This window comes from Bos mutus, chromosome 7, assembly GCF_027580195.1.
Source record: "Bos mutus isolate GX-2022 chromosome 7, NWIPB_WYAK_1.1, whole genome shotgun sequence".
Taxonomy (NCBI): Eukaryota; Metazoa; Chordata; class Mammalia; order Artiodactyla; family Bovidae; genus Bos; species Bos mutus.
In genome coordinates this window covers 98,528,465-98,554,035 of record NC_091623.1, presented here as the reverse complement: position 1 = coordinate 98,554,035, position 25,571 = coordinate 98,528,465, and the positions used below count along the sequence as shown (strand labels likewise).

At 39.4% G+C, this 25,571-nt stretch overlaps 1 protein-coding gene across 3 annotated transcripts in view; it reads left to right on the top strand.

The window, feature by feature from the left end:
- JAKMIP2 (janus kinase and microtubule interacting protein 2) overlaps positions 1-19,544 on the top strand; it is a 190,536-nt gene extending 170,992 nt beyond the window's left edge. For 2 of the 3 annotated variants that reach the window (XM_070374897.1, XM_070374895.1), the window contains 3 exons: positions 6,964-7,029; positions 10,404-10,474; positions 18,237-19,544. In XM_070374897.1, coding sequence (XP_070230998.1) covers positions 6,964-7,029; positions 10,404-10,454 — 117 coding nt within the window. In that variant the 3' untranslated portion in view covers positions 10,455-10,474; positions 18,237-19,544. The remainder of the gene's footprint in view (positions 1-6,963; positions 7,030-10,403; positions 10,475-18,236) is intronic. The other variant, XM_070374896.1, reaches the window with a different exon arrangement.
- The last annotated feature ends 6,027 nt before the right edge of the window (positions 19,545-25,571 follow it).

Sequence of the window (25,571 nt, the reverse complement as noted above, 5' to 3'; positions counted from 1 at the left end):
ACTTTGTCAATGCTTTTAAGTGTCTCTTCAATCAGCTAAAGTACTTTACTCCCAAAAGAGAAGGTTCCATTTAAGTTAATCTGGTCTGAGCTGTTAGGTGCATTATAATTTTAAGTTTCTGTTGCCTTTTACCAAGGAGAAAAGGAAAGATATATCCATCTGAATGCAGAGTTCTAAAGAATAGCAAGGAGAGATAAGAACGCCTTCCTAAGTGAACAGTGCAAAGAAATAGAGGAAAACAATAGAAGGGGAAAGACTAGAGATTTCTTCAGGAAAATTAGAGATACCAAGGGAACATTTCATGCACAGATGGACACAATAAAGGACAGAAATGGTCTGGACCTAAAGAAGCAGAAGATATCAAGAAGAGGTGGTAAGAATACACAGAAGAACTATACAAAAAAGATCTTGATGACCCAGATAACCACAATGGTGTGATCAGTCACCTAGAGCTAGACATCTTGGAGTGTGAAGTCAAATGGACCTTAGAAAGTATCATCACGAACAAAGCTAGTGGAGGTGATGGAATTCCAGCTGAGCTATTTCAAATCCTAAAAGATGGTGCTGTTAAAGTGGTGCACTCAGTATGCCAACAAATTTGGAAAACTCAGTGGTAGCCACAGGACTGGAAAAGCTCAGTTTTCATTCCGGTCCAAAAGAAGGGTATTGCCAAAGAATGTTCAAACTACTGCACAATTGTACTCATTTCACATGCTAGCAAAGTAATGCTCAAAATCCTCCAAGCTAGGCTTCAATAGTACGTGAACCAAGAACTTCCATAGGTACAAGCTGGATTTAGAAAAGGCAGAAGAAACAGAGATCAAATTGCCAACTTCCATTGGACCGTAGCACTTCCCTGGTGGCTCAGATGGTTAAGACTCTGCCTGCAATGCAGGAGACCCAGGTTCCATCCCTGGGTCGGAAAGATCCTCTGGAGAAGGAAATGGCAACCCACTCCAATATTCTTGCCTGGAAAATTGCATGGACAGAGGAGCAGTCCATGCAGTCTCAAAGAGTTGGACATGACTGAGCAACTTTCACTTTCACTGGATCATAGAAAAGCCAAGAGAATTCCAGGTAGACATCTACTTCTGCTTCATTGACTACACTAAAGCCTTTGACTGTGTAGGTCACCTCAAACTGTGGAAAATTCTTAAAGAAATGGAAGTACCAGACCACCTTACCTGCCTCCTGAGAAACTTGTATGCAGATAAAGAAGCAACAGTTAGAACTGAACATGGAAAAACAGACTGGTTCATAATTGGAAAGGGAGTGCGTCAAGGTTGTATATTGTCATCCTGCTTATTTAACTTATATGCAGAGTACATCATGTGAAATGCCAGACTGGGTGAATCATAAGCTAGAATCAAGATTGCCAAGAGAAATGTCAATAACCTCAGATATACAGATGCCACCACCCTTATGGCAGAAAGTGAAGAGGAACAAAAGAGCCTCTTGATGAAAGTGAAAGAGGAGAGTGAAAAAGCTGGCTTAAAACTCAACATTCAAAAAACAAAGATCATGGCATCTTGTCCCATCACTTCATGGCATATAGATGGGGAAGCAATGGAAACAATGACAGACTTTATTTTCTTGGGCTACAGTATCAGATGGTGTTCAAAGATGGTAATCAAAGTCAGATGGTGACTTCAGCTGTGGAATTGAAAGATGCTTGCTTCTTGGAAGAAAAGCTATTACAAACTTACGGTATTAAAAAGCAGAGACATTACTTTGCTGACAAAGATCTGTATATTCATAGCAGTGGTTTTCCAGTAGTCATGTATGGACCATAGAGAAGGCTGAACACTGAAGAATTGATGCTTTTGAACTGTGTGGTGTTGGAGAAGACTCTTGAGAGACCCTTGGACTGCAAGGAGATCCAACCAGTCAATCCTAAAGGAAATAAGTCCTGAATATTCATTGGAAAGACTGATGCTGAAGCTGAAGCTTCAATACTTAGGCCACCTGATGCAAAGAACTGACTCATTTGAAAAGACCCTGATGCTGGGAAAGATAGAAGGCAGGAGGAGAAGGAGACAACAGTGGACAAAATGTTTGGAAGGCATCACCAACTCAATGAACTTGAGTTAGAGCAAACTCCAGGAGATGGTGAAGCACAGGGAAGCCTGGCATGCTGCAGTCCAGGGGGTCACAAAGAGTCAGACACATCAGAGCAACTGAACAACAACAACAAATTTTTAAGTCTCATAATTTCATTGACATTTTCTGTCTCCCCAACAGATATTCATTAGAATATGCCTTTCCAGTTATTTATTACTCTTTTTTCCCTTTCAATCAGTAGCTTTGATTTGAGAGAGTTATTCCAGCAGACATTGGACAGGATTTGTCATACATAAATTTGCAAGGCAGTCTAAATTATACAACCTATCACTCACCACTTACTAGACATTTCTGTTTGAATGTTTCAAAGTGAACTCATGCGAAACATACCTGAACACGCGTTCTTATCTTTGCTTCTCTCTTCTCTCCCCATCTGCCTGTCTTGTTTAGTGGAACTACCATATCTCAAAGCACTCAGGCTGAAAACGCTGGGGTTTTCTTTGTCCTTCTCACCTTTTCTGATGGTACCTTCTTCCTCAAAAGCTTCCATGATCCCACTTTCCAGTTGAGTCTAGTCATGCAGAAATCTCTAGGTCCTTCAGTAGCTGGCTGCTGCTGCTGCTGCTGCTAAGTCACTTCAGTCGTGTCCGACTCTGTGCGACCCCATAGACGGCAGCCCACCAGGCTCCCCCGTCCCTGGGATTCTCCAGGCAAGAACACTGGAGTGGGTTGCCATTTCTTTCTCCAATGCATGAAAATGAAAAGTGAAAGTGAAGTCGCTCAGTCGTGTCCGACTCTTAGCGACCCCATGGACTGCAGCCTACCAGGCTCCTCCGTCCATGAGATTTTCCAGGCAAGAGTACTGGAGTGGGTTGTCATTGTCTTCTCCGAGGGGGTGGTCAGTAGCTGGCTACCCCTCCCCTAAAAACTGGATTTAAGATGATCTCCAGAGCTTACGTTCCTCTATTTGTGCAGAACTCTTCCTTTACCCTTGAGGCTATGATTTTCCACTTCTAAGCCTTCATTTGCCTGACTACTGACCCCCAAATGCCCTTCAAAGTCGGCTGCATTTATCCAAATGTTCTCATTTTTCTAATCCCAGTGTAAGGTCTATCTCCTGCAGGATGCTCTCCCAGATGAAAACAATGAATCACTTATTACTGGAAAAATATATATATCCCATACCCTTTTATACACTCGTTCAAGACCAGTTACTGAGGGCCTGCCTGTGCTGGGTGCTTGGGAATGTGATGTCGGACAAAGACATAAAGGTCACTTCTCTCACGTGTCCTGCAGGTGAAGAGAGACAGAGTGACAAGGCAAACAAGCACCGGCCAAGGCAGTTTCAGAGAGTGCTCTGAAGACATATGCATGCGTCTCTGTGTGTGTGCTCTGTGTGAGAGAGCGAGCTTGGGAGTAGGATTAACCACTCTAAACTGGCTGGTCTGAAGATGTTGAAATCCCAAAGAGTCAGCCACACAGAGATCTTGGCAAGGTGGCCAGAATTTAGGATCAGCAGGAGCTAAGTCTCTATTGTGGGAATGTTTGGGATATTCAAGGAGCAGAGAGAAGGCCAATATGGCAGGAGGTCGTGGAGCTGAAGAAAGGTGACTGTGAGGTGAATCTGTAGAGGTAAGACAGGGCTAGATCGAGCTGGGCCTGACGAAGTTCGGGTTTTATTCTAAGAGCAACTTGGCTGACTCTACCTTCTTCCTCTTCCTTGCCCCTTAAAACTCAAGGACTGCTGTGATCATTTCACATTCTTTATTTTGTGTGTGTGTGATATTTTTTTGGCTGTGGCACGTGGCATATGGGATCTTAGTTCTTGACCAGGGATCGAACCCACACCCTTTGCATTGGAAGCACAGAATCTTAACCACTGGACTGCCAAGGAAGCCTACCATTTCACGTTCTAAGAGTTTATACTGGCTGCTGTAGATGGGTGTAGGATGCAGAAGATCAGAAGCAGGAAGAGCAGGCAGTAACCTCTCACAGTTCTGATGGGGGACTTGGTATACTTCAGAGCAGTAGAAGGTTTCCTACTTGGTAGAAAAGAGATCTGTTTTGGACTCTACAGGGTTTGCTCTTAGATCAGATGGCAGTCTGGGAAAAGTTGGGAAGGAAAAAGAAATAAAGTCCACAGCACACAATGGAGCAAACCTAACTCATTTAATACATATGTATAGGCAGCTCCTTTGTGCAACTAAGCACTGTACAAGGTATTAGAGATTGGTGATGAAATTATGCTTAGTTTTGCCCTGTTTTCCCTTTCTACATAATCTGTTTTTTCCTGTGTTTTCCATTTTTATCTCCCCATCTGGATGTGATGGTTCTTTGAGATCAGGAACTACGTGACACCTTGCTTGTGTTCTCCATTACATCCAACACAGTCCTGAACATTTAAGCAGGTGCCCAGCAAGCACAGACTTGGAGGCTGAGTAGAGACTACACTAATCTCTCATGCCCATGATTTAATTGATGTACGGCTTGCCTCCACATCCAATAGACTATATCAAGAAAATACTTGCACGCTCAAGGTAGAAATATCTAACAAGTTTATTCTTTCACTGTGTAGCTTTGGAGCATAAGCAGCACTGTGGAAATACATACAAACACACACATCACACACATTTATTTGTCATTCATTGTCACACACATCAGCATTCATTGTCACATAATTTCACAGTCCTTCTAAAAAAACACACCCTCCTCTCCTGCAGAAACCTCACCCCCTTTCGTTTAAAGCAGGATTTCTCAATCTCAGCCTGACTGACATTTTGGGTCTGATGATTCCTCTTGGTGGAAGTTGGCAGGGAGTGATCTGTGTACTGCAGGATATTTAGAGCATTCCTGGCCTCTGCCCCTTAGATGCTGGTTGTCACTGGTGATCACATGTGATTTGAAACTGTCTGGATAATTATTGGTGATGGTTGCACAACTTTGTGAATATACTAAAATCACTTTAACTAACTTAAAAATGTCCAGATATTGCCAAATGTCACCTGGGGTGCAAAATCACCCCTAGTTGAGAACCACTGTTCAGAGAGAGAGGATATAGTTTCCGAGTTCAACTGTTCTTTGTTCCAGCTTACGTTTTTGTCTCCCCACGTTGCGCTGTAAAAACTGGTCTTTCTATGTTATCACATCATTTAGCTTCCATTGTTTTCTTCTTGGACTCCAGTTCTCCATTTTCTAATTATTCCCAAAAGAGGCACTAAATTATAAGCCTACACTGTGTAACCCTATGCTATGAATGTATTCAGTTCAGTTTAGTCGCTCAGTCGTGTCCGACTCCTTGCGACCCCATGAATCACAGCACGAAGGCCTTTAATTTGCCAGAAGGAAATTTGAAAACTTTTATTCACTTACAAATTCAGTTCAGTTCAGTTCAGTTCAGTCGCTCAGTCGTGTCCTACTCTTTGCAACCCCAGGGACTGCAGCACGCCAGGCCTCCCTGTCCATCACCAACTCCCGGAGTTTACTCAAACTCAGGTCCGTTGAGTCAGTGATGCCATCCCATCATCTTATCCTCTGTCATCCCCTTCTCCTCTTGCCCTCAATATTTCCCAGCATCAGGGTCTTTTCCAGTGAGTCAGCTCTTTGCATCATGTGGCCAAAGTATTGGAGTTTGAGCTTCAACATCAGTCCTTCCAATGAAGATTCAGGACTGATCTCCTTTAGGATGAACTGGTTGGATCTCCTTGCAGTCCAAGGGACTCTCAAGAGTCTTCTCCAACACCACAGTTCAAAAGCATCGATTCTTCGGCGCTCAGCTTTTTTATAGTCCAACTCTCACATCCATACATGACCACTGGGAAAACCATAGCCTTGACTAGACAGACCTTTGTTGGCAACGTAAAGTCTCTGCTTTTTAATATGCTGTCTATGTTGGTCATAACTTTTCTTCCAAGGAGTAAGCGTCTTTCTATTTCATGGCTGCAGTCACCATCTGCAGTGATTTTGGGGCCCAAAAATATTAAGTCTGTCACTGTTTCCACTGTTTCCCCATCTATTTGCCATGAAGTGATGGGACCGGATGCCATGATCTTTGTTTTCTGAATATTGAGCTTTAAGCCAACATTTTCATTCTCCTCTGTCACTTTCAAATTAGTGTCTATGTAATGTTGATTTCAAATCTGTGCTATTCAAATTACTGAAATTTTGTTATAGTTTACTGTAATTTCAAAGACATTTCTGAGCATTTTTTATCTTCAGGATTGCTTGTGCTATTCTTGTAATGTTTGTTTTTTCCCCTAAGTTATCAGTTCCTTCTTTGGATTTTTTTTTTTTGAAGTGTAGTCTCTAATTTTGTTTTATGAAAATTGATCAGTTTGGTTTTATGAGAAGATCGTACCCTGAAACAAATTTGAAATAAGGTTGAAAAAAAAGTAGAACAGCAACTAATGGCATTTGTGTGAGCCACTTTTAGCCATTTTTAAATGAGGCAATAAACAATCAAAAACCTTAATCCAAATGGTTTACAACAAAGTGTCTTTCTTTCTCTGTAGCTCTGGGACACACAGCTGTCTCCACAAAGAGGTGACTTTCCCACATCTCATTCCCAACTCATGTTCCACTGGCCAAAACAGGTCTACTGACCAAGCTCAAGGACAGTGGGGTGAGAACCATACCTCTGTCACAGGGAAGAGGTCTGCAGAGATAGATTGACCCAGAGGAAAAAGGATAGCAAATATTTTTAAAATACAGTCAATGACAATCATTTTCAATATGAGTATAGGCAATTTTTGAAATATGCAATAACCCACTGGGTATAGAAAAATGTATACATGACATTTCCAGATGCTAATGTTTTTATGGGAAGTTCTGTGTTTTAGGTTGATGAATGGTCTTGTTTAACTTAACACCGTTTAAAGCATTCGGGTTTTTTCCCCCTTTTTGCAGAGAATTCGTGACTTAGAAGATAAAACAGACATCCAGAAAAGACAGATAAAGGACCTAGAAGAAAAGGTATGTGTGAACGTCAGTGTGTATTTCAATCTTTATTTTTTAGATCAGACAGTAGTCTTGGTTTCATTCGCTGTGTTTTCCTTCTTCTCAGCTATTGTGTGTTGTGTGTAGGCAGGTATAGTTAAGCTCTGCCTGTAGTCAGGCACCAGGGTTCTGGCAAAACATCTGCTTTCAGTTATACATTTTTGTCTTTTGTTTTGATTCCTGTTCTTTTCTGTAAGTGTTTTCTTTCCTCAGTTTTCCCTTTCCCATCTTCACATCTTTTCCAAAAGTTTCTTCTAGTTTTATTACTCTGCTTTCCCCTTCCTTTTTGAAATAATGTGTTCAGAAATTTAGATTGACACATGAAAATTTTGCCGTCATGTCATTTCCCCAGTGGTCCTAAAGAAGAACTGCTTCTTCCTAGTCAGCCAACACTCCTGGGGAGTAAAGATGGCATTTGGAAATGTGTGTGCTCTGGAGGAAGAGAGAGGACTAGCGCAGGGGTGCTGCTTGGCTGCAGTGAGTTTGCCAGTCTTGCATAATTAACACAAAATTGTCCTGCCTCAGATGCCAGGAGCCCCCTGGGCCTGAGAAGGGACACAGCAGAGATGGCAAGAGGCATTCTCTGGAGTTCTGATCTCATTGACTGGAAGTAGCTGCCTGAACCCCTGTGTTGCAAAAAATCATGGTTGTTTTGCAGTATCTTCCATGGGCACCCAAGGAGCAAATAGTAAACCACCCTCCATTTCCAAGATAATGATTCGAATTTGGTTCATCCCAAATTGCTTTCATAGTTGTCCTTCTCAGAGGAAGTTGGTAAGGTCCAGTAGCCAAACAATCAGACCCCTAGATTCTTATGTAGGCTGAGTCTTCATGTATTTATTTAAGCTTGGGTAAGTGACTTTACCCACCATGTGTAAGCTGTATCTACAATATAGGGGTGGTAACACTCTCCCTCATCTCCTCTCATCTGTTCCATGAGGGAAAAAATGAAGTCACTTACATGAAACTTAGGAAACGCTAAGAAAGTATAAGTCAAATTAAAGTATAATTTTTAAAATTTCTAAATGTGGAGTGCATATCTTATGTAAGCTTGTAAGTTTGAATTTTCCTCATTTCTGAACTGTGCTATTTAGTTCTGTGGGATTAAATGAGGCAAAGGCAAAGTGTAATAAGCTAAAAGCTGAGTCTGGTTTCCTACTGTTTGGCAGAAAGACCCAAAGAAGGCAGGGATTATCCACAGTTTCCATGGCTGTCAAAGGACACCACTGATGCCTTCCATTTCCCATGTGTTTGAATGGCTACCCTTGTCCTAGTCACTCAGTCCTGGAGTGGCTCCGGGAGGAAATTGCAGAGAAGACAGCTCTGCCCCAGTAACTTCACTCAGTTCAGTCCCATATAACTTACGGAAAACAGAAAAAGGAATTATTTTTATATCTACTTATGTCGCCACCCTAGCTGAAGTAGGTGAACTTTTCATTCTACAGGTCTGAACTTCCTAAATATTTATAATAGGTTAATGTACTTAACAGAAAATGAGGATTATTTAGCTATTAAATCAGCAAATTCCATATGTAGTACTAAACTAAGCCATTTCAAAGGCAATCCAGTTGGTTTCTGATTAGAGGTTTGAATGAGAGATGAGGTTGTTAAAGCGACTTCTATTCACTTGACCTCAATTCTGCTTATCCACAAGCATAGTAAAAAGGCTAACGATCACTTATGTCAGAGATAGTCTTCATTCTTTCCTGTGGGGTACGTGACCACCCCCTCAGGACACATACAATATTCCTTCTTAGTCCTCAATTCGCACGCACACAGCTAAATTGCTTCCTACATGCTGCTCTTCACTTTTTCCAAGGCACTGCCAAATTCATCATCTCATTTGATTCTCCTGATTATTGAGACAGACACATCAGATATTATGTTCCCTTTTTATACAGATAATGAAAAAATGGCTTGGAGACATTAAACAACTTTACAAAATCATATAATCCATCCATGGCAACTCAAAAGCAGAGGTCAGGTGTCTGACCCTGAGGCCCACAGCCTGCCCACCATGTGGCATAGAATTTAGACTCTTATCATAAATCAAGTGATAAGCATCCCTTATGCCCAGAAAGGTAGCCCTGATACCTGACCATCTCATGGAAATTGTGAAAGCCTTCCATTCCCTCCTTCATCCACTCTCACTACAGGTGACATCCTGTCACTACACATCTTCAAGGAATGGGAAAAAGAAAAGAGAGTGTCTGCTCCTCATTCTATTAGACTGGTCACTAATACATAGCTCTTCAACCATGTTTATAACTTGTTCATGCAATTTTGCCACCATGAAGCAAGAGCCTTGTGAGCAAGCCATTAAAGGAAGTAGGCAAATAATATGCCCAATATGAGACTGCCATACAGGACCTATTCAAAACTATCATGTCCAACAGAATGCTTCTGAAGGGTTATAACAAGCCAAGAGACTTCATGACTCTGTAAGAGTAAATCCCCAAGGAAATCAGTATTTGAGAACACTGATCTGACCTATAAGATTTTATTATACAGTTGGTTTTCTACCAGTGCTACACAAAGCATGTTTTCCATCCAAGTTTTTGCTTCTCTGGTGAAGGTTCTTGGTGGAGAGAGACAGCTCGGACTCTGTTTAACTTCTATGAGTCAAATAAGGAGATATCTATCTCAGAAGCATGACAAGCTGGAACAACAGCATACGTTCACTGTCTGAAGCTATCTCTGATATAGAAGTGTAGTTCATACCAGTGGGAGGACCACATACCCTCACTCACCCAGGACAGACCCAGGTTATGCCTGGTACCCCAATGTAATTACTAATACTGTTCCATTTCCCTCCTAGGAGTGCCCACCGTGGATAAGCAATCCTATGTTTACCCCGCAAAGTAATATTCTTCCTGCTCTGCCATAGTAACCAAATAGTGATAGTGTTGAGTAATAAAGCATACACTTTGATCACTTTTAATTACACTCTCACACATTAAAAATAGAGATAATAACACAAAGCAGAGTAGGACTCGGGAGGTCTAAGCTCTAGGCTTCACAGTACCATCAAATTGTATGCAATTAGTCTGTTGATTAACTGCTCTCTGTTTATTTTCCTCACTTATAAAATTCGGAGCTTAGACCAATTACCTGTAAGACCCTCTCAGAATTCTAAAATGTATCAGTCGATGTTAGCGAAACACCAGTTATTCATTGTATTGCTTTACCAGTGAAGAAATAAAAGGTATGGTTTTTGTAAATAAAAGGTACTTTGTGTGTATGTGAGAAATGATCAGATTTGAGCAATATGGAAAAGCTGAGGTTTTATACAACCTGAATTGCACTACAGAAATTCAGATTTACATAATCCTCTTCTTTTTCTTCTGCAGTTTCTGTTTCTATTCTTGTTCTTCTCTCTTGCCTTTATTCTATGGCCTTGATGTCAAGGTGCCTCTTACAGGTAAGACTCCATTTAATTCTCAAAATGTGCTTCTAAGACTTATTTGATAAGAAGAATGCTAGCATGTTAGTATGCTCATGTTAAAAAAAAACCAAATACATTTGGTATTTAAATGCCAATCTTAAATGCCATAAAATGAGAAATCAATCCAGTCCATTTGGGTGATTATTAAAGAAATGAAGCATGGTGAAAGTCAAGAATCTTTTCCTAGCTAAGTGTCTTGCTTTGGAAAGTCGTGATGTCTGTGAATCTCGGAATTCTCATTGTAGCCTCTCATTACACTCAAAGAGTCACTTCTGTATCTACAAAGTGAAAAAACAGGAGTAGGTTTTCAGTGTCTCCTCCAGCTTGAAAGTTGTGCTCCTATAAATCTAACAAGTTAAAATGACTGATTTTTTTTAACCCTTTCTCCTAGTTCATTTTCATCAGAATTCAGGAAAACAGGATATTTAGGAAAATTGGATCTTGTTTTCAAATAAGATAGCTTTCAATGTCAATGTAGAAAAAAAAAATGAAGACTCACTATTATTATATTATCAAATCCATTTCTTATAAGTGGATGTAAGTAAAAAGAATCTTAGACAGTGATTCCCAATTCTTGTAAAAATAAAGAATTCAAAGCCTTACTACCAGTTTAATGAAACAGATTACCAGACATGGAGATGAGACAGAGGATGAGAGAAGTGGAGAATAAGATTGATCTATATTTTTAAGAAGCTAACCAGATGATTCTAATGTCTACCCAGGTAGAGAAAGCACAAACCTTAACACCATTACTTAAAAATAAAGAAGGGCTACCTGCTGTTCTAAGTCCATTTACCATGGTCTGTGTCTACTTTGGTTATCTTATTAAGTTATATTATGCAAGGACCTTTTCCCACCCCATGTTACTTAACATTCTATAACAAGTTGAAAAATGGAAGAGAGATGCTTTCTGTCTCTGTGGGTATCAGCTTTGTTACCTGGATGTTGAACAGGAAAGCATGACCTGCCCATCAAGTGGTATCCTTATAGGACCAATTCCCTGGCTTTATTCCTTACTCCAAAAGATATTCTTTTAAGACTGAAAATTATCCTTTATCTGACAAGAAGAGTAGTAGCCTTGCAGCGCATAAAAAAGAGCACTTAGTCTCTTAAACTGAATGAGAATATCTAAAGAAAAATGGGCAAGGTTCTCTAGAAAAGGATCAAAATGGCCAGAGCATCAGAAAACAAGCAGTTCCCACCCCCAAATAACAATCAATCAACGAGGCAAATAAAGTTCAGTGAGGCACAAGTACTACATGGGGGTGTAGGGAAGAAAAATCAAACCTCGTAAACTCGTAAATACTAGCTAGAAAAGGAGTAAGTTTGAACATTAATATCAATAATGACTAACAGCTACGTGCTAGATGCTGTTCTAAGTAATAGATACATTAATCCTCACAAACCCCTCTAGCCAGTAGGTATTGCTTTTATTTCTTTTTTTTTTTTTTTTTTTTTTTTTTTTGCAATTGGAGAAACTACAGCATGTGACTTTCCTAGGACCACATAGCTACAGCGGACAGGTGTAGGAGTTCTACCCAGGCAGCCGCATGCCAGAGTCCACTTTTAACCCCGTTGTGCCTCACACATGGAAGAGGGCTTTCTCTCACATTCTGAGCATCACTTACGTGTATATTTATATCAGCATTCAGAGGTGTCTTCTATGATCTGTATACTACTACATAGCTCTTGGGATTTAAAATTGCTGTATGCTCATCCCCCATACCTTTTCCCCATTTTTTTGAGGGATATATAAAATTTGATTTGCTTTTCCTCTAGAGTAGCTCATAATTGACACTTTGGAGTGGTCAAATGAAAAAAATATAATTAATAGTAATTATATAACAAATTCCTGGTACCGTGAATCTGGATAATATAAAATGTATACAGGAAAAAGTCTGAGTAGTTTAACATGTATGGCTTTGAAGTTAAATATACTGTTAAGTTTTAATCCTGCCATATACTAGTGTGTCATGGTAGGTTTAGACCAAAATTAGATTTCCTGTTCCATAAAATGATTGTGACTATATTAACTACATCATGGTATTGTGTTGAAAGAATTAAATAAGATTATGCTTATAAAGAATTTGCCACATTGACTGGCACATGGTTCAGTAATCAGCAACTCTTAGCTATTATTATGAAAAAAAAGTTGGCTATCACTGTACTGAGTTTGCAAATATACAAGTTTGAAAATAAAACCTCTAGTACTGCCAAGTACAATAGTTTAAGAACTAAACCAAAGTGAGTAGTTACCTTTTCATCCCTTCTCTTCAGATAATAATCTGGATTTAAATAATACAAGTGAGTAAGGCATTACTGGCAGCTGATTATTTCTACTTATATGCCCAAAGCAAGTGAGACAGAGGAAGGAGGAAGTAAGGAAGAAAAGGGCTTCACTTATTAGCAGGTAGCAAAAGCATACTGTAAATAACCATACAAATATTTGTCCTATTAATGATTTATATTCTATTCTGTTCTTAAACCAAAGACTAACTTAAATTACATATAAAGATAGCTACCTTAAAATGAAATGACTTATGCTTCTTTCCTTTTAGCAATTACCTAAGTCATTTTTGTCAAGGATGATCTAGAAGCTGTTGCAGGCTCCCAAGAAGGTACTTCACTGAAGGTGCTTTCAGTGGTTGCTGACTAAATAGCTCAGTCCCATGCATTAGACTGGGACTTTTACCTTAAAGGATTCCCTGGTAGCTCAGGTGGTAAAGAATCCACCTGCAGTGCAGGAGACCCCGGTTCGATTTCTGGATCAGGAAGTTCCCCTGGAGAAGGGATAGGCTACCCACTCCAGTATTCTTGGGCTTCCCTGGTAGCTCAGTTGGTAAAGAATTTGCCTGCAATGAGGGAGACCTGGGTTCAATCCCTGGGTTAGGAAGATCCCCTGGAGGAGGGCATGGCAACTCACTGCAGTATTCTTGCCTGGAGAACTCCTTTGGACAGAGGAGCCTGGTGGGCTACAGTCCATGAGGTCGCAAAGAGTCGGACATGACTGAGTGACTAAGCACAGCAAAGGGGAACCCCACATAGTTTCAGGAGATACCATGTGCTTCATGCATTCATTTTTTCCTTTCAGTTTTATTGTGATATAATTGACATACAGCACTGTATAAGTTTAAGGTATATGGTGTAATGATTTGATTTACATACATTGTGAAATAACTACCACAGTAAATTTACTGAAGATCTTCAAAATTAAAGAAATAGAAAGTGTTTTTATTGCAATGAGTATTCTTAGGATTTGCTCTCTTAACAACTTTCATATATAATGTATAATCACATAAATTATATTTGTCGTGTTGTTCATAATATCCGTAGTACTTATTTATCTTATGACTGGTAGTCTGTATAACAGCTTTTGACTACTCATCCAGTGTCCCTTCCCTCTACTCCTCACCTCGGGTAACCACAAATCCAATCTCTTTCTCTATGAGTTTGTTTGATCTTGACACATAATGCTGAGCGTCTTCTGTGCAACAGACAAGGCGGCAGATACTTGGATACTAGAGTCCTAAGTCAGCAGTGACATAACTGTATTTGCTGACTTAGCATGTCATAAACTCAAAGCTCAGCACGTGTACCCCAATGTTCATCGCAGCACTGTTTATAATAGCCAAGACATGGAAGCAACCTAGATGTCCATCAGCAGATGAGTGGATAAGAAAGCTGTGGTACATATACACAATGGAGTGTTACTCAGCCATTAAAAAGAATACATTTGAATCAGTTCTAATGAGGTGGATGAAACTGGAGCCTATTATACAGAGTGAAGTAAGCCAGAAGGAAAAACATAAATACAGTATTCTAACGCATATATATGGAATTTAGAAAGATGGTAACAATAACCCGGTGTATGAGACAGCAAAAGAGACACTGATGTATAGAACAGTCTTATGGACTCTGCGGGAGAGGGAGAGGGTGGGAAGATTTGGGAGAATGGCAATGAAACATGTAAAATATCATGTAGGAAACGAGTTGCCAGTCCAGGTTCGATGCATGATGCTGGATGCTTGGGGCTGGTGCACTGGGACGGCCCAGAGGGATGGTATGGGGAGGGAGGAGGGAGGAGGGTTCGGGATGGGGAACACATGTATACCTGTGGCGGATTCATTTTGATATTTGGCAAAACTAATACAATTATGTAAAGTTTAAAAAATAAAATAAAATTGGAAGAATAAAAATCAAAAAAAAAAAAAAGCTCAGCTCTACAGGGCAACACATTCAAAAGAATCTCTGAGGCTCTGTGATATCCAGAAGTGGCTTCTGAATCAAAGGTGAATTTGTGTTCTCTACAGTTTTAGTTATAGAATACTGACCCTTAACTCACTGAAAACTGCTCATCTATACTGACCTATTAGATAATACTTCAGTTATTCATAATGCCAGTTTGAATAAACCTAGCTTTGCTGTAGAATTCATAGTTCCTTTTACAGATACTCAATTTACAGAAATGTAACATTCTGGGAGATTGCCTATAAGTCCATTTGCTTTTTAAAGCCAACATGATTTTCCTCAAATGATGGGCTTTACTTTAGTTGTGATGGGAAGAAATGGTGCATATGTGCTTTGAAACAGAATTTAAGATTTATTTCTGAGGTTGACTTAGATAATTGCTAAAAGCAAAGAAGCATAAATCACTTCATTTTAAGGTTCAGTTCAGTTCAGTTCAGTTGCCTAGTCATGTCCGACTCTTTGCGACCCCATGAATCGCAGCATGCCAGGCCTCCCTGTCCATCACCAACTCCCGGAGTCCACATTTTAAGGTAGCTATCTTTATGTATAATTTAAGTTAGTCTTTGGTTTAAGAACAGAATATAAATCACATAGGAAAAATATTTGTATGGTTATTTGCAGTATGCTTTTGTTACATACTTATTTTATATAAAATACACTATATGTGTGTATACATATACAGAGAAGAGAGAGATGCACACACCTAATGCATCTTTATACACACTCAGATTAGTTCTCTTCTTTACTGAGGACCATGGGAATACTATAGGGCTGAACTGGTGGCTCAGGCAGTAAAGAATCTGCCTGCAGTTTAGGAGATCTGGGTTCAGTCCCTGGTAGGAAAGATCCCCTGGAGCAAGAAATGGAAGCCCACTCCAGGATTCTTGCCTGGGAAATCCCATGGAGAGAGGAACTTGGGGGCTACCAGTCCATGGGGTTGCAAAGAATCGGCCATGACTGAAGCAACTGAGCATGCGCTCCTTTGTGCCAACACCACCAATCTCTACGCCTTTTTGGCACCTATACCTCCCTCCCACAGTATACTCTCATCCCGATCTCTGTACTTCCTTCCTGCTCACTCTTCTGTGACTTGGTCGCTCTTTCATCTCAGTCTGATCTGGCCTTTGGGAATGAACCAGGTGATTCTGCAAATATGAGTTCCAAATACTTGTGACTTGCACCTGTGGCAGAAATTTCTTTGAATCTCTGATTTGCCTCTGTATGTGAACTGGAAGCATCCTTAAGATACTACATGCCTCCTTTTCCACCACTTTGCATCTTTGTCACCATTTCTGGAGTACCATTAAATTCTGCTACAGAATTAGTATCTTTACTTTATAGATGGGGAAATTAAGCCTTGGAGAAGTTAAATGGCTTTTTCATGGAAATTCTATTTTCTCCATCCATGCCATTCAGACTCTAAAGTTCACGTCCTTATGCAGTAAATGATAAAATGTCCTCTGTGCCATTTTCTGGCTTTTATTAGAGGAGTGGATTATGTCCTAAGCTTCTACCCAAGCGAAAACCCAGATACACGGAATTAAAGAGGGACGGGACTAGAAGTATTGACTGGCACAGTCCAGGGAAATGTCTTTTCAGAGATACTCTGGGACCAAACAGGAAACCTGTGTAGCAAAATTCCCAGGGAATCCTCAGATCAGGACTTGGGGATAGAGACCGTCTGCCATTAAACAATGTTGTTGGAGAGAAAATTTGACATACAAGTGAGTCAGTGAACCTGCTTATAAAGTAATATTTCATGTGAGCAACAAGGACTTCATTTCAGTTCAGTCGCTCAGTCGTGTCCGACTCTTTGCGACCCCATGGGCTGCAACATGCCAGGCTTCCCTGTCCATCACCAACTCCTGGAGCTTGCTCAAATTCATGTCCATTGAGTTGGTGATGCCATCCAACCATCTCATCCTCTGTCATCCCCTTCTCCTCCTGCCTTCAGTCTTTCCCAACAAGGGCTTAATTTCCAAAATATACAGAGCTCATACAACTTAACAGCAATAGCCCCTCAAAAAAGAAATTGAAAATGGGCAGAAGATCTGAATAGACATTTCTGCAAAGAAAATGAATTGCAAATAGGCACTTGAAAAGATGCTTAACATTACTAATTATTAGAGAAATGCAAATCAAAACTACAATGGGGTGCCACCTCATACCTATGAGAATGTCCATCATTAAGAAGTCTACAAATAACAAATTTTGGAAAGGATGTGACAAAGAAGGAACCCTCTTATACTTTTCCTGGAGGAGGAAATGGCAACCCACTCCAATATTCCTTCCAGGAAAGTCCCATGGACAGAGGAGCCTGGCGGGCTGCAGTCCATGGGTTCGCAAAGAGTTGGACACAACTTAGCAACTGAGTATGCATGCATGCCTACACTATTAGTGGGGATTTAAATTGGTACAACCACTATGGAAAACAGTAAAAATATTCCTCTAAAAATAGAGTTGTCATATGATCCAACAATCCCACTCCTGGGCATATATCCAGACAAAATTATAAGTCAAAAAGATATATGAACCCCAGTATTGAGAGCAGCACTATTTACAATAGCCAAGATATGGAAGCAATGTAAATGTCCATCAACAGATGAATGGATAAAGAAGATGTGGTATATATACACAATGGAATATTACTCAACCATCAAAAAGAATGAAATAATGCCATTTGCAGCAACATGGATGGACGTAGAGATTCTCATACTAAGCAAAGTAAGTCAGAAAGAAAAAGACAAATACCATATAATGTCACTTATATGTGGATTCTAAAATACAATGCAAATTAACAAAGCTACAGAACAAAAACAGACTCAGAGAGAGAACAGACTTATGGTTGCCCAAGGGGGTTGGTAATTAGGGGAGGGAAGGAATGGGAGTTTGGGATTAGCAGAGGCAAACTATTATATATAAGATGGGTAAACAACAAGGTCCTACTATATAGCATAGCAAACAATATTTAATATCCTGTAACAAAACATAATGGGAAAGAACATAAAATATGTATGTATATATATTATAGATATACATACACATACATCTGAGTCAGTTTGCTGTACAGAATAAATTAATACAACATTGTAAATCAACTATACTTCAAAAAATTTTTTTAAACTTAAAGTAATATCTTAGTTGAACTTCTGAAGGTGTTGGCTTAGAAAGTCCTAGAGAAAAAGACAATATTGATAATAGCTAATATTTTAGGCCACTTAATATGAGACAAGAATTGTTCATTGTTTTACATGCATTACATTGCAGCAACCCTTGAAATAGATACTTCTGTTCTCTCATTTTAAAGAAAAGCAATTAAGCTTAGAGACTTTCTTTACATAACACACACAAGATTATACTGTTTCAAGAGGTGGTAAAGAATAAAAAATGGGGTTTTTTTAATTAAAAAAAAATAATTTGTGCTTTTTTTTTTCCTGTTTCAGCTATTGACTGAAATGATGATTAAAGAATTTCTCCCTCTGTTTTACAGAGAAACCGAAAACACGGATAAGACCGCAGAAAAGCAAATACTTCTAAACCTTCAAAGATGGCAGAAATGTTTACAGCAGTGAAAGAGAGATCAAAAGCTAAGACCCATCCTGTAGCCAGGACTACACCTGTGTATTTTAAAGCCATTATTCAAGGTTTCTTACTTGACAGTTCCTACATGACCCTGTTGAAAATCTACAATATATGCTGCATTTAACGAAACCTGTATATGTCAAACCAGAAGGAAAGAACTATAGACATATATTGTGTGAAAAAAACGATTCAGCAAGGGAAACAGTTTCAGCAGATCAAGCAAAGATGTGTCTTGGGCATGGAACCAAAGTTACAAAGAAACATTCTACCCCTGCTGTGCAGGGGGGGTCATTTTAATGTAACACCACACCCCATGGAAATACTAGTCCTGAAATAAACATCATTTAAAAAAAAAAATCAAAACAAAAAGATAAGGGGGGTGGGGATCGAAGCACGAGGAATACCTATGAGGAGCTGTTTACAATAAAATGTTTGATTTGAAAAGTCTGGTTTCTTACTACAGGGATTTGCTTTTCTGTCTTTATTATTGTTTAAACCTCAGGAACAGAGACATCTGCAATGTGAGTGAGAAGGAAAACAATGTCCGGTTTTTCTGCAAACAGTGGAGCTTGTGGAATGCATTCCACACATGACAGGTGAGAAGCGGATCACAGTGACCCCAACTAAACTGGCAGCCAGTGTGAAGGATCCAGGCGAATGCAACGTAAGATGCATAAAAGCAGATGCTTCCTTGGCCTTCTGTGGTCCTCCAAGAACAACAAACTGATCTCATTCTTACTGAAAATTAAGAAGATGATGCTCTAGATCACAAGCTCCCTGACTTAGTTCTGTCTAAGAATGACACCGACCATAGGGCCAGAGGCATCTCTGAATCTTTCCATTTCCAAAATACTGGTCTTCAAATGGCTGCTTAAAATTGCCTGCAAATAACATGTGATTTGATACAAATAAAGGCGATAAGTAAACTTCTATCAACAAATGAGTTTTCCACAGAGATGTGACTATTAAGTGAAAATATGATTATTTTTAGAAGTATCCTGATATGCTTAGAGCATTCTGACCTCTTGTCATTTAGACGGACAATTTTTTTTTCCCAGAGATATGACAGCAACAAGGTAGCTCTACTTTTTTATATAAAAGTAACATTGTGTTACTGATAAGGTCATTTTCTACCATAGACAATTAGAAGACTGGTACTTTTCCTAAGTTATGTAATACTGAGTCTTGGATTCAGCTCTGAGAGCAAATAAAAGTTCCTGAAAAGCTAATTTTAGCCTCATTTACTGTAGATAACAAAACAGCCTCAATTTTTCAAATTGTCAAGATTTTATTTACAGGGCTAGCATTCCCATGCATTAAGAATGTGTGTAGGGAGCCAGAAACTCTTTCTATGAAATGCTACACAAGTCTTTCCACACGTGGATTCAGTACCTTACTCTTCAGTTTTGGCGCTGACATTTTTAAAGCCAGAACAGTAACTGAAGAAAGTACAATTAAAGCTACAATGCAGGGGTCCCACTTTTTGTTCTTATATTTACTGCTGACCCAGGTATCTTTGGCCCAGTCACTTAACCTCTCTGTGCCTCAGTTTCCTCATCTGCAAAATGAGGTTAAAATGCTTTTTCATAAGGTTTTTCTTTCTTTTTTGCAATTCTGGAACAAGAGGTGCTTCAAGTAGCACAAAGTGCTTTGTAATTATGATGACTGCTATATCTGACTTTCTAGTGTTGTTGAGAAAAAAAGTCCCCTGTGTAATAAAATAGTGCTTCAGTTTCATTCAATCTAAGCACCGCGGTACTGAAGCTTTCCCATCAATTACTAGCAATAAAGATTGAGCGATCCAGAACCAGGAGCTCTAATCACCTATAGTAAATAGATCATTTCATGCTATTTAACAAGATAGAAGAATGTGTCATTTCAACAATAAGCATCTTCTAGCTCTCCTTACTGCATATGCATGCCATAATACAGAAGTCCTCCCTTATCATAAGAGAGTCAGACATGAAATTAAGGTTTGGAGTGAACTGAGAGTATCACATAATTAGTCTGATGGATATCCCTTTCATTTGGGGGGAGGTATTGTAGATGTCCTACTGGGGATGTACAATATAACCATCCTTCTGCTGGATTCTCGGCTCAACAGGTAGTTTCCATATTAAGTATGCTGAGTATGTTCGCTGTGCAAGCAATGTACAAAAGGGTGCTACCACAGTTTGTGACCCAACACTTTCAAATCTCAGAATGTATGGAAGAGAATAAATTACCCTCCCATATTTTAGATGACTTTTCTCTTCCATTGGCCATCCCAGGGCACATCTGAGAAAATTCATACTCCATCTGCTCCACCAAGCCTACTTCCTTCCTCTTCATCTTGCTTTCCCCACCAAGAAACTTGTAGGTTAAGTTTTATATTCAAGCACTGACTATGGTTTGGGTGATGAGAAATATTTATTCAAATAATGTAGCTTAATCAGGTACCTTATCTGCTATAAATTGGATTGTGTCACATACACAAAGTCATACAAGAGCAATCCCCTGGGATGACCATCTAAGCAGCTTTAGATATGTTTAGGGAAAATGCAAGGGAAAAAAAAAGGAATTTTTTCTTTTTGCTTAAGATCAAGGAGGTTAGTAAGTTTCTCTAAGATTTTAAGCTAAAAGATGGTATTTTTACCATACTTTACTCATGATCTTCAAAATTAACAAATCTTTAAAGCTAAGTATTTTGTTATGCATTTCCACGATTATAAAAATCATCAGCAAAATTGTACATGTATTTTTCAGTCACTTGTGGATCCAAGGAAATAACCCATATCCAGATGAATGCTTCCCTTGCATGTCATGATCAGCAAGAGTAAAAAGAGTGTCTCAGCAGTTGAGAGTTTGACTGTGGCTCTACTTCTTACAGAGATCAGATGATCCCCATTCCAATTTTTAATACCTAATTTCTTCATCTTAGCTATCCTGACATGTTTGGCCAATGAATGAGGAACAATCAGAACAGCATTCTTTAGGGTTCATTTTACTTAACTTTTCCTGAAGTCTTCATCTCTTGGAAAATAAACATAACTGAAAACATTAAAAAATAGTTTGAGATAAAATGAAAGCCCCAATTTAGCATAACTATTCAGAACAGGAGAAGTTTCACAAGAAAAGGAAAATAAATTGAAGACTATATTTGACCATAAAACCAGAAAGCATCAACAGATGCTGAATTGGCTGTCTAATTTTTTTTAACACCACCCAAGTTTTGTTTTAGGTAACACTAGAATTTGCTAAAAATAGCTACAAAATCCCTTTTAACTTATGTCATATAAATGAAATTTTTGCCAATAGTGAAGTTTTAGTGGTAGAAGAATAAATCTTGCTTTGTATTTTAAAAAAAGAAAAAAACAACACTGCTCACATAGGTGGCATGGATCTTCAGGAGGACAGAGATGATGGGTCATCACTGAAGTAGAACAAGTATATTCTCCACTAGTAATAGAACAAATAAAGTTTTGCCAAATGATTTTTGCTACAGTATTTTATTTCAACTTACTCTGGTGATTTTCAGTTTAAAGCTCTGGCCAACTTGTTCTTTTTTGCCTATTGATTGTCAACATTTTTTGTAAGCCCATTGTGTGATTCATGTATTCAGTGTCTTCAACTTAATTCATAAGTTCATTGTTTTAAAATGAAGCATGTCTTTTTAACCTTCCTAGGTTTTCATGGAAGTTACAAAAATAATATTCATCAGTTCTGTGCTGATGCAAAATAACTGGATCTTATGTGTTATATTACATCAAAATAGATGCACAGCATAGACATTTTTAAAAAAATATTTAATTGCATTTTTTGATCTGTCAAAATGGGCAACATAGACATTTTGTTTTTTAAATATTTAATTGTATTTCTTGATCTGTCAAAGAATGGCACAGCATATATATATAGTCATATATATGAATGTGTATATATGTACTTATCTACTATACTGAAATGGCTCAGTATAACTTGAGAGATCAGTTATCAGAGCAAGTCTTGGATGACTGTTTGCCGTGAGTTGGTGCTTCCAGGATGGCCCAATCCTCCCCTTAAGTGGACTCCCACTTTCTAAAAGGAAGAAAGTAGGGCACAAGGTCTTAAGTGCCAAACATTTCCATCCTGTTCAGCTGCCTTGTCATTTCTATATAATATACTGTCTTAAGACTGAGCCGCAGGCATTGTGGCAGGAGGATTCAGACATAATACAAGCTGAAATTCATCCTTTATGATCCCATTTCAGTACTGGGCAGAGCAGATTCACATTCCTTTACTGCCTTTTGTTTGGCAGTTTAGTTCTTTCTGAACACGTCTTTTATTATTGAGAGTTTAAGTCCAATAAACTTCAAGGGGCAATGTGGCAAAAATAGGATTATAATTTGCTATATTCAACCTAGTATATCAAGCTCAAAGGTACAGGTGGTTGGTTGGGTGAAGTTCCCTATTTCTGTCTTTGTAGTTTTGCATTGAGGTCTTTCTTCCCATTCTTATATTTCCATCCTTGTGATATCAAAGTTCTGTAGGCTGAGAGTGCTGTAGATGAACAACTTGGAGTCTAAATTTGCCTACAGTCAAGCCTCCATGAACTCACTATAGTGTGGATGAAGCAGTTTTCCAAAACAAGGTCCCCAGCATCCAGTGATAATAGCAGTCACTTGTATTTGATTGATAAGTCACAAAATGTGCCTATTTTCCCCCATTAACCATAACTTCCCACAATGAGGCAGATCACAATCCAAACACTTTTATAAATATGTGATGTAGATATATACACATATATATTCTGTATATAGTATGATGGTGTGAGTGCTTACAGAATGTGTACTTCTGTCCTAGGATTGAGGAATTGGGAAGGGGTTTTCTGAGGCTGCTGGGCAACATGTTTTTGTTCAGCGTCTGATATCTGTGTTCTTCCCCTCCTTGCTTGTCTCTCCTCCCTTTTCTCCACCTTCTGTCCATTTCTACTATTCTCTGTTTCTGACTGAAGCAAAGAACTACTCATTGGTTTTCCAATTACTCAGACCTGCCAACTAGCCTTCTAATAATGCCAGTGGCCTTCTGGAAAGAACAACAGAATCCAGCACAATCTACAGTATTAACATTAGTCCAAAGTCCCATATTTGTATCAGCTAACAATCTCATTCCAAAAGCGGTTCATGCCCACCTGAACCTTCAAGATCCAATTTTGCAGGGACTCAGTAGGACTTAGGTAGTAGAGTATGGTAGAGCCAGTGCACAGGAATACCTAATTCCCCAGGTATCTACTGTGTTAATACAGCCAGGGGAGTCCATTTCTCAGAGCTTTCACTCAGTCATCTACTTCAGTTGGGATTCTTTCTCTCCATCTCATTAGCATGACTCCATTGATTGTTTCAGTGCTTGTTTATTAATGGAAGAAAAATATAAATTGAGTTTCACCAGAACGATCCTTTGAAGTACACTGAACATGTACATGTACTGTATGTATTACCATAGAGACTGGAACAAACTTATTGTATGTAAAGTTTTATGAATGGTTATTTTATAATTTATGTATTTAATATAGGAATCAATAAGCTCTGGTGTTTTAGTTTATACAAAAATAAAAAAACTGCATTTTTAAAAACTTTACCTTCATTGTCCATACGTTTCATTTTATGTGTGTGTGTGTGTGCGCACGCACGCGCTCAGTCATGTCTTACTCTGCCACTCCATGGACTGTGGCCCACCAGACTGCTCTGTCCATGGAATTTCCCAGGCAAGAATACTGAAGCAAATTGCAATTTCTTTGTCTGGGGGATCTTCCCAACCCAGGGATCCAACTTGCCTCTCTTGCATCTCCCGCATTAGCATGTGGGTTCTTAAACTAGTTTTGAAAAACGAGGTGACAGAAATCAGGGTTATCCCTATAAATGTCAGAGAACAAACTCTATATCAAAGATGGTAAATAGATTTCTTCTCATCTATCCACTCTGAACTTTTTATTGTACCTGCCAAGGGGCACCGTGGTGAGGAGTAAAAGGCAGAATAGGCTCCAGTCCATGGGGTCGCTGAGTCAGACACGACTGAGCGACTTCACTTTCACTTTTTACTTTCACGCACTGGAGAAGGAAATGGCAACCCACTCCAGTGTTCTTGCCTGGAGAATCCCAGGGACGGGGGAGCCTGGTGGGCTGCCGTCTATGGGGTCGCACAGAGCCAGACACGACTGAAGCGACTTAGCAGCAGCAGCAGGAGAGGTTTATGGTCATTAGCATACCTGCTCTGAATACAGTTGGGGGAAGAATCCTGCCAGCTATTTGTCATTCTTATCTAGCTATTACTTCTTTTCCTTTATCAACCTTTTTCTCTATCTTGTAGACCCAATAGACATAACAAGTTAACTAGAGTCTGTTATATGAGCATCCCTCATGTTTACACCCCTGTGTTCTGGTATGAATGGTTGACACTCAAAGAGCTTCAGTTTTCGTGAGAAACAACCCATGCATACATGAAACAAACAATAGTGTACAACAGCTACAGTTCAGTTGCTCAGTCGTGTCTGACTCTTTGTGACCCTATGAACCGCAGCACGCCAGGCCTCCATGTCCATCACTAACTCCTGGAGTTCACTCAGACTCACGTCCATCAAGTCAGTGATGCCATCCAACCATCTCATTCTCTGTCGTCCCCTTCTCCTCCTGCCCTCAATCTTTCCCAGCATCAGGGTCTTTTCAAATGAGTCACCTCTTTGCATCAGGTGGCCAAAGTATTGGAGTTTCAGCTTCAACATCAGTCCTTCCAATGAACACCCAGGACTGATCTCCTTTAGGATGAACTGGTTGGATCTCCTTGCAGTCCAAGAGACTCTCAAGAGTCTTCTCCAACACCACAGCTCAAAAGCATCAATTCTTCGGTGCTCAACTTTCTTTATAGTCCAACTTTCACATCCATACATGACCACTGGAAAAACCTTAGCCTTGACTAGACAGACCTTTTTTGGCAAAGTAGAGTCTCTGCTTTTTAATATGCTGTCTAGGTTGGTCATAACTTTCCTTCCAAGGGGCAAGCGTCTTTTAATTTCATGACTGCAGTCACCATCTGCAGTGATTTTGGAGCCCAGAAAAATAAAGTCAGCCACTGTTTCCACTGTTTCCACTGTTTCCCCATCTATTTGCCATGCAGTGATGGGACCGGGGGCCATGGTCTTAGTTTTCTGAATGTTGAGCTTTAAGCCAACTTTCTCACTCTCCTCTTTCACTTTCATCAGGAGAATGAAAAGTTCTTCTTCACTTTCTGCCAT